Genomic DNA, 10,000 nt, shown 5'->3' with positions numbered 1-10,000 from the left:
GTTTCCCTCTCCCTTGAAACAGTGATCCAAAACACCTAGATTAGCCAGGGTAGGGAGAGAGGGCTGGGGTTTTTTAGTGTGATTAAATTGTTCTAGTGACAAATTAATACGCTTTCTACCTCATTAACAGGAGAAACACTATTGAAAACCCGGCTAATCATGTCTGTAGCGTTTTAAAATAGTCGAGGTGAGAGAACAAAGCATTTCTGAATAACTTGTACTGGCAGGAGGGGTCTGAGCTGGAAGTGGTGGCGATGGCGGGGCAGGAGCTGGAGGGCCTTATTAGAACATGCCCCCCGATGCCCGCGAGCCACTTCGACTGGCTTCACAAGGTGCCCGTCCTCGTGGTGCTATCCCTCAACCTGCTCTTCCTGGCGCACATCATGTGGGTGAGTGCGCGTGTGGTGTGGCGGAGGAAGTTTACCTTATGTTCTCCTGTTCCTGTGTCTGTTTGTATTCAGTGTGGTCAGAGGTATGTGTGTGTGTGTGTGTGTGTGTGTGTGTGTGTGTGTGTGTGTGTGTGTGTGTGTGTGTGTGTGTGTGTGTGTGGGTGGGTGTGAGAGAGAGAGAGAGAGAGAGAGAGAGAGAGAGAGAGAGAGAGAATGTGTGTGTGTGTGTGTGTGTGTGTGTGTGTGTGTGTGTGTGTGTGTGTGTGTGTGTGTGTGTGTGTGTGTGTGTGTGTGTGAGCGCGCGTGTGTTTTTGTGGTATTTCTCCTACGAGTGCCTAAACCACACCATCATCACAGCACATGAGTATTATCACCACACCATTACCACACTCAGTCCACCACGACCACCACCATATAACACCACCATTACATCCTTCACCACCTCACCACACCACTCTGCACTGACCCCTTACTCACTCCTGCCCCTCCTCTGCACCAGGTCCTCATCACCAAGCTGCGGTCTGCCAACACGGTGGAGACGCAGAGGTACCGCAAGGCCACCAAGGCGCTGCTGGTGCTCATCCCGCTGCTGGGCCTCACCTACATGCTCCTTATCGCACTCCCGCAAGAACTGGAGCATGTGAGGGCCGTCCTTCTGTCCACGCAGGTAGGTATTTGATATGTCACTTGTTCACTCTCCCTCACTCACTATCTCGCTCACTCATTCGCTCTCTCACTCAAACACTCACTACCTCACTCATTTTCTCACTCAATTACACACTCGCTCACTCACTCTCTCACTCAATTACACACTCACTCACTCACTCACTCTCTCACTAAATTAAACACTCACTCTCACTCACTCTCTTACTCAATTAAACACTCACTCACTCACTCACTCTCTCTCTCACTAAATTAAACACTCACTCTCTCACTCACTCTCACTCAATTAAACACTCAGTCACTCACTCACTCTCTCACTAAATTAAACACTCACTCTCTCACTCACTCTCTCACTCAATTAAACACTCACTCTCACTCACTCTCTTACTCAATTACACACTCACTCACTCACTCACTCACTCACTCAATTACACACTCATTCACTCACTCATTCTTCCACTCAGTTACACACTCACTCGCTCACTCGGTATATGGGTGACTCATGCTTCATATTGTACAGGTTAGCAGAATGACCCAGTTTTGCCAGGATCAAGGGACACTTCTCCACCTAATATCATCACAATTGGTACAGTGTTATTTTTTACCCCGTGACAAATAAAGACAGACAGACAGACAGACAGACAGACAGACAGGTGGACAAATAAATGTTTGGTGCAGTCATCAAGAATTGGGTTCCAGTGACTGGTTTGCCTGAATAAGCTAACAGTTTTGGATTGGGAATAGTTAAGACAGCCTGTGTCATTCCCCCCGGATCATATGGAGCCTCTAACCAAACGTCATCACAGTCAGTTCAATGGTTCTTCCGTGAAAAGCGGATACACACACACACACACACACACACAATGATCTCTCTCTCTCTCTCTCTCTCTCTCTCTCTCTCTCTCTCTCTCTCTCTCTCTCTCTCTCTCTCTCTCTCTCTCTCTCTCTCTCTCTCTCTCTCTCTCTCTCTCTCTCTCTCTCTCTCTCTCTCTCTCTCTCTCTCTCTCTCTCTCTCTCTCTCTCTCTCTCAGTCTACATCACAAAAGAAAGCTTGACGTTTATCCTTTTCCCGGAACAGCTCTCGTCCCTGCCTTCCACTCTCTCTCTCTCTCTCTCTCTCTCTCTCTCTCTCTCTCTCTCTCTCTCTCTCTCTCTCTCTCTCTCTCTCCTTCTCCCCTCCTTCTCCCTTTCCTCACCCCTTTCCACCCCTTTTTCTCTTATACCTCATCACTCCCGCACCTCACCCTCTTCTCTTATTCTACATTTACCTTTCTTCTCTCCTTCTGTCATTTCTGCCTTCCCACCCCTTTCCTTCCCCCTTCTCGTCTCTCTCCCTTCCCTCACTTTACTCCATCTCTATCCTTCTCTTCCTAAGAAAACAGACCCCATGACGCCCCGCCCTGGAAAAGTTAACTTCATGCCTTTTCCTTCCTTCCTTCCTTCTTTCCTTGCTGTTTCATTTCTTCCGTTTCCTCTCCCCGCCCCGCCTAGTCGCACCCCGCCCCGTCCCGCCCCGGTTCACCCGGCAGAGAAACGTCAACTTGCAACAAATCCCAATTAAAAAATCCATTTCCTGACCTGGCTTTCGATATATAGGAAGTAAAGGCGACGGTGTGTAAGGGTGTGTGTGTGTGTGTGTGTGTGTGTGTGTGTGTGTGTGTGTGTGTGTGTGTGTGTGTGTGTGTGTGTGCGCTGCTTCAGTCTCATCACCTACTCTCTTTCCTTTTGCTCATCCTATCCACACACACACACACACACACACACACACACACACACACACATACAACCCGCCCGTCTCACAGTCATTCTTAGCTACTACCACTCCCGCCACCCATGCCAGGTACACGCCACTCTCCACACCTCTGCTTCCTCCCGTCCACCACTCCTGCCCTGAAATGACTGAGATGGGTGTGCTTAGGGAGAACAGTTTTTGAAGTCCTCATGATTCTTTACCTCAGAGCAAATACTGGTGGAGGATTTTCTATACAACTCACATCGATTGCCATCCATGTCCATATTCTCGTTCCCTGCCATTCCTGCCACCATCACAGCGCCCTCATCTTCTCCTTCGCCCTTCCGATACCCCTGACACACCGCGCCACCTCTGCATCCTGCCATTCCCTCCCCACGCACCTCGTCCGCTTTAATGGCGCGTTATGTTCCCATCGCAGCCCATCAGGTCGCCCCATCACCCCATCACTACCGCCAGTCCCCGCGCCGCCCCGCCACTGCTACATGCAAATACGATGTCAGCGCTGAGCATGTTAAGCAGCTCCCGTCCACCCTGATGCTTATGACACTGTGGCTCGTGCTGCTGTTGATGCTGTTGACATATAGTGCTGCTACTGCTATTATCACTACTGTCACTGCTGCTACTGCTAATATTCATAGTCACCAATGCTACTTCTATCATTGTTACTTTCACTGCTCCTACTCCTATTACTGCTACTGTCACCACTGTTATCCCTATTATTGCTACTGTCACCACTACTACTCCTATTATTGCTACTGTCACTGCTTCTGTTATAATTTTTACTATTACTACTTCTACTCGCATAGATACGACCATTATTACTATTACTACTGATAATACTATCACCATCACTATGACAACCACCACTACCACCACTATGAGTCTTACTACCACAAATATCACCATAACCAGTGTAGCATCACCACCACAATCACCACCTTCAGAACACTTTCAGCCACCGTCACCACCAAACCAATTACCCAGCTCCCCTCTGCCTCGCCTCCCTCAGGGCTTCTGGGTGGCGCTGTTCTTCTGCTTCGTGAACAGCGAGGTACAGAACAGCATCAGACACCACATAGAGAGGTGGAAGACTGCCCGCGGCCTGGCTGACCCCCGCTGCCACTCCGTCAGACACAGGGACGGCTCGCCACGCCCCAAGACAGGCTGCTCCAGGTGAGTGTGTGTGTGTGTGTGTGTGTGTGTGTGTGTGTGTGTGTGTGTGTGTGTGTGTGTGTGTGTGTGTGAGTGTGTGTGTAGGGAGGTGGGGCAGGCTCCGGCAATGTATAATATAACTTAAGAATGCGCCCAAAGGTAACATACACACGTACATACATTTATATATACGTACATACAGTGCATATGTTGGTTATCTTTATAAATGTACTTGTCTGTGTGTGTGTGTGTGTGTGTGTGTGTGTGTGTGTGTGTGTGTGTGTGTGTGTGTGTGTGTGTGTGTGTGTGTGTGTGTGTGTGTGTGTGTGTGTGTGTGTGTGTGTGTGTGTGTGTGTGTGTGTAAAGGAATAAAGCTGAATCTAAGTAGGATCTTGAACGAAACCCAATGAATTCCGTGATTTTGAGAGAAAGCGTGAATTTATGTGTGTGTGTGTGTGTGTGTGTGTGTGTGTGTGTGTGTGTGTGTGTGTGTGTGTGTGTGTGTGTGTGTGTGTGTGTGTGTTTATTATACAGCACACACACACTTAGCAATGCATGAGCGTGTTGAGTGGAGCGTGACAGCACAATACCTTTCTGCTAGTTAGTACAGAGGCGTGGTGGCAATTACTCATGAATTTCCGCGGCTATGGAAGAGGAGGAGGAGGAGGAAAAAGAAGAAGAAGAAGAAGAAGAAGAGGAGGAGGAGCAGGAGGAGGAGAAGAAGGCGAAGAAGGAAGAGGAGAAAAAGAAACACAATGAAATACAAAAGAAATCCAAACACCAAGACATTTGTCCCTCAATTTTTTTTGGCTAACCCTTCACCAATCTTTAAGGGAACTAGAATCTGAAGTGGGCCTTTTTCTTTATCTTGTGTTGCCCTTGGTTGGTTTGGTTTCCCTCTTGCATAAAAAAAAACTATTGTCCTAAGTAGGTTTTTTAATTTACCTCCTCACACTTTCAGACATCTTTTTTTTCTCCCCAATATTCCCCAACAACTTCTCACACACTCATGAAATTCCGCGGTTTTGGAGGAGGAGGAGGAGGAGGAGGAAGAAGAAGAAGAAGAAAAGGAGGAGGAGGAGGAGAAGACGGAGAAGGAAGAAGAGGAGAAAAGAAAAACACAAATGGAATATAAAAAAAAAAAAATTCCAAACATCAACAAACTCCTAACTAGACCTTCGAATTTACCTCCTCACTTCCACACATTTACTTTTTTTATCTCCCCAATCTTCCCTTACAATTTCTCACACACTCATATTTTCCACAGATATTCAAGTCTCTAACAAAACACAAAAAGTCAATCCATTATTCCCTATTCCCGTAAGGCCAGACCAACAACTCCTACACTACTGAATATTATCAAATGGCGATGGAAAAAGGCGATTATTTGTTCTACTGTCCTTGCTTCGTGTAGTTTAATCTCTCGTGGATGCTTTGGGGTACTATAGACCATTGGAGAGACTTGTATTGTGAAAGGGATTGCTGTGTTTGCTAACGGTAGGTAAGCCTCAGTCATTCCATCTAGCTCTCTCTCCCTCCCTCCCTCTCTCGGTCTCTCTGCCCCTCCCTCGCTCTTTGATGTGTTGTATGATAATGGAGTAATAGGACGGTGTATCTGTATAGCCTGATGAGCCAATACACGAATTCCAATAGCCAGATCATTGGGAATATGCCTAATACCTCTCTCTCTCTCTCTCTCTCTCTCTCTCTCTCTCTCTCTCTCTCTCTCTCTCTCTCTCTCTCTCTCGTACAGCCATCATGCTTCACCGGCTTAGCTAATGAAAAACAGGTATTAATCGTGTCTTTTACTTTGTTGTCTTGTGATTCTCTCTCTTATTCTACCCTCCTTGCCATCCATCCATCCATCTGTCCATCTATCCATCCATACCGTCGATTCTGTTCTATTCTACTCAACTCTCTTCTCCACATTTACACATGCTAATCCTCCACTTGTTTCATCCATTCACCTTCCACACAGTCATCTCTTCTCCTTCCAGTCCACTTATACATCCAGGCAACCATTCATATTGCTCAAAATTGGACAGCCATCGAAATGTAAACCTCATTCATTCATTCATTCATTCATTCTTTCATTCATTCATTCATTCATTCATTCTCTCTCTCTCTCTCTCTCTCTCTCTCTCTCTCTCTCTCTCTCTCTCTCTCTCTCTCTCTCTCTCTCTCTCTCTCTCTCTCTCATATTCCATAATCTGCAACAATGCGCACATTTCAACACACACACACACACACACACACACACACACACACACACACACACACAACAAGTCCCGCAGGTGGCCACAGTATTCTATTGTTGTTATTATTATTGTTGTTGTTGTTGTTTTTGTTGTTGTTGTTGTTGTTGTTGTGGTGGTGGTGGTGGTGGTGGTGGTGGTGGTGGTGGTGGTGGTGGTGGTGGTGGAGGTGGTGGTGGTGTGGTGGGTATTTGCCTTTCATATCAGCTCAGCAAAGCTCTTCCTCCTCTTCCTCCTCCTCCTCCTCCTCCTCCTCCTCCTCCTCCTCCTCTCTCTTCTTCTTCTTCCTTCACCTCCTCCTCCTCTTCCTCCTTCTGCGGGTGTGCGTGAGTGAAATCGTAAAGGAGAAAGGAAACGCAATAATATGACGAATTGGTGGTGGCAGGAGGAGGAGGAGGAGGAGGAGGAGGAGGAGGAGGAGGAAGAGGAGGAGGTAGAAGAGAAGAAGGAGACAGACGTGGTGGTGGTGGTGGTGATGGTGGTGGTGGCAAGACAGTAAATTACTTACTTGCCTTCAGTGTTAGCGCTCTCTCTCTCTCTCTCTCTCTCTCTCTCTCTCTCTCTCTCTCTCTCTCTCTCTCTCTCTCTCTCTCTCTCTCTCTCTCATTCTTTCTTTATCCCTTCTATCTTTCTTATTTATCTTTTATTTATCTCTTAAAGTTACCTTCTCTCTTTCTCTATTCCCCTTTTTTTCTTTTTTTCTCTTTCTCTCATTATTCTCTTCTATTCTTTCCTGCTTTTATTATTATCTTTCCTATTTTATTTACATCTCCTCCTTGCACTTTTTTCCCTTTCCTTCCTCCGTTTATCATCTTCCACATCTTCCCTTCGTTCATTAAATCCTTCCTTCTTTACTGCTTCCTTTCCTTATTCCTCCTCTCCTCCCCCTTCTCATATCATACGTTATCTTCATCATAGCCTTCCTCCCTCCATTCCTTCCCTCCCCACTTCCCTTCACTCCCTCCCTCCCATCCCTCCATATCTCCCTGCCTCTCTCTCCCTTCCTTCCTTCCTTTCTCTCCACACAACATGCCATACTAATGATACTATATTGAGAAAATTTGAAAGCTTTGATACACTGGCCATTACGTGTGTGTGTGTGTGTGTGTGTGTGTGTGTGTGTGTGTGTGTGTGTGTGTGTGTGTGTGTGTGTGTGTGTGTGTGTGTGTGTGTGTGTGTGTGTGTGTGTTTGTGTTGAGAGAAGAACAAAATTTTTTCAGCAACTTTCAATTATCAAATTTTGCAGCTGAAAAAAAGTGTTGAGGGTGAATTTTACTATTCACTAAACTTTTCATACAGTTAGTAAAAGTACTCTCTCTCTCTCTCTCTCTCTCTCTCTCTCTCTCTCTCTCTCTCTCTCTCTCTCTCTCTCTCTCTCTCTCTCTCTCTCTCTCTCCACTGCGTCTCCTCCTCCTCCTTCTCCTCCTCCTCCTCCTCCTCCTCCTCCTCCTCCTACCCATCGTTGTATTGTTTAACACCTGCCGCTCCTCCCTGTGTGTGTGTGTGTGTGTGTGTGTGTGTGTGTATCGAGCCTCGCCCACACCACCATTTTATTCATCTCATTAGGTTTCTCTCTAAATTAGTACTTCTTGCTAACTCTCTCTCTCTCTCTCTCTCTCTCTCTCTCTCTCTCTCTCTCTCTCTCTCTCTCTCTCTCTCTCTCTCTCTCTCTCTTTTTTACTCTCAATTTACCGCAATTAATTTGTTATAATTTTTCTTTCGCGAACTCTGGCAGGGGTAAGTAAGAGAGAGATGTTTGGTGTGTGTGTGTGTGTGTGTGTGTGTGTGTGTGTGTGTGTGTGTGTGTGTGTGTGTGTGTGTGTGTGTGTGTGTGTGTGTGTGTGTGTCTGTCCGTGTTTTGTGTGTCCACCTTCCTTTTCACCTCCACCTTCCTTCATATTCTCTCTCTCTCTCTCTCTCTCTCTCTCTCTCTCTCTCTCTCTCTCTCTCTCTTTCCTTTGCATTTTTCCTTATTTTTCTTCTTATTTCAACCACCATCATTGTTCCTCTCCTCCACCTCCACCTCCTTATCTTTCTCTTCTACTTCCTCCTTCTCTTGTCCACCTTCCTCCCCTCTTCCTCTTCCTCTCCTTTAGCCTCCTTCTATTCCACTAGGTCTCATTCTTTTACCTCTTTTGTTTCTTCTCTCTCTCTCTCTGTTCCATCCTCTTCCCCCACGTCTGTGTATCCTTGTGGTGGTAAGAAGGATACGTGACACCCTCGCCCCACACCTCCATTATCAGAACCCTCCCCATAGCTTCATATTATGTATCACCCCTACGTCTTACCTCCTCCATATTCAGAAAACTTTATTTTTTTCTATTTTTCCTTTTTTGTTTTTTTTCAAGTGTGTTTCTTTAATGTGACGCAGCACACTCTTATTTGTTTCTTCGATTCCTCCCTTACTCGTCTGTTTCTGCCTGTTTGACGAGATTTATTATTTTCGTCTTTCATTCTTAAATTTCTCTCTTGGCAGTCTGTTTCTGCCTGTTTGACGAGATTTGTTATTTTCGTCTTTCATTCTTAAATTTCTCTCTTGGCAGTCTGTTTCTGCCTGTTTGACGAGATTTATTATCTTCGTCTTTCATTGATCTAGTTACCCGTCGGTCCTGGTTCATATCTTTCAGTGCTTGTAGACGATTGCAGTTCCGTTCTAGTTTGTTAATTGCCTCCGTGTTATCTGTTCCGTGGGCGTACATGCATCCTCGTCTGAGCCACAAGGAGGGAGCTTTCTGAGTCAATAGGGAGCTTTAAAAGAAGGTTAGATAAGTTCATGGATGGGGAAGATAGATGGAATTAGGTAGCTTAAGCACACAGGGACTGCCTCGTATAGTTCTGGCGGCCTCTTGCAGCTTCCCTCTTTTCTTATGTTTTATGTGTTATTTGCTACACGACGTAACTCCTCCAGTACCATGATACGTTTCCATATTTATTCTGCTTACTATTTGGCACTTTTATGCAGCTTCAGAAACTTATCTCGGGATTGAAATAGTGAAGACTCCATAGACCCTTTCTAATATAAATAAAATCGTCTAATCATACCCAAAACTCATAGTGAAAGGGTTAATAACAAATAGCAATCTTAGTTTGTCTATAGATCCATCCCTAACACAAGATAGCAAGGACACCAGTAGCAGATTTCAATGTATATTTCTTTCATACATATGGCAAGAAAACCCTATCGCAAAAAAAATATGAAGTAAATAAAAACTCGGGGATATAAAAGACTCTCTAAGTGTTCTCCCACAAATTGAAAAGAATGAATACGATGACCCACTCAACCAGTTCATGATGGAGCTGACTTGAAACTCTTCTCTCAACCTAACTACGGCTTTAGTGCTGAGAAGGAATGGTGTGTGTGTGTGTGTGTGTGTGTGTGTGTGTGTGTGTGTGTGTGTGTGTGTGTGTGTGTGTGTGTGTGTGTGTGTGTGTGTGTGTGTGTGTGTGTGTGTGTGTGTGTGTGTGTGTGTGTGTGTGTGTGTTCAGTAAATACATCAGTGAGTGGAGTCCGTCAGTGTTACCAGAGAGACAAGAGAGCGTGGCGGTGTGAGCGCTAAACTGTCAGGTCACACAAACAGCTGAAAGGCGTCATGCATTTATTAGTTTGTACATGTAACTCCTGCTTTCTGGACAGTGATTCGTGTATTCATGTATCGATGCGGGCAACAGGGCACTTTTGTTCAATGACGCAGAGACCAACGGCGGCGAGGTCACGATGCCGGGGAGACAAAATATTGAGGATTCACACACACACACACACACACACACACACACACACACACACACAC

The 10,000-nt window shown here is 45.8% G+C and overlaps 1 protein-coding gene across 1 annotated transcript in view; it reads left to right on the top strand.

The window, feature by feature from the left end:
* LOC123519993 (diuretic hormone receptor-like) overlaps positions 1–10,000 on the top strand; it is a 157,606-nt gene that overhangs the window by 138,943 nt on the left and 8,663 nt on the right. The window contains 3 exon segments of the mRNA XM_045281760.1: positions 228–389; positions 889–1,056; positions 3,815–3,978. Coding sequence (XP_045137695.1) covers positions 228–389; positions 889–1,056; positions 3,815–3,978 — 494 coding nt within the window.

Source organism: Portunus trituberculatus, chromosome 46 (genome assembly GCF_017591435.1).
Source record: "Portunus trituberculatus isolate SZX2019 chromosome 46, ASM1759143v1, whole genome shotgun sequence".
NCBI lineage: Eukaryota > Metazoa > Arthropoda > Malacostraca > Decapoda > Portunidae > Portunus > Portunus trituberculatus.
This window is presented reverse-complemented; position numbering and strand designations above follow the sequence as displayed.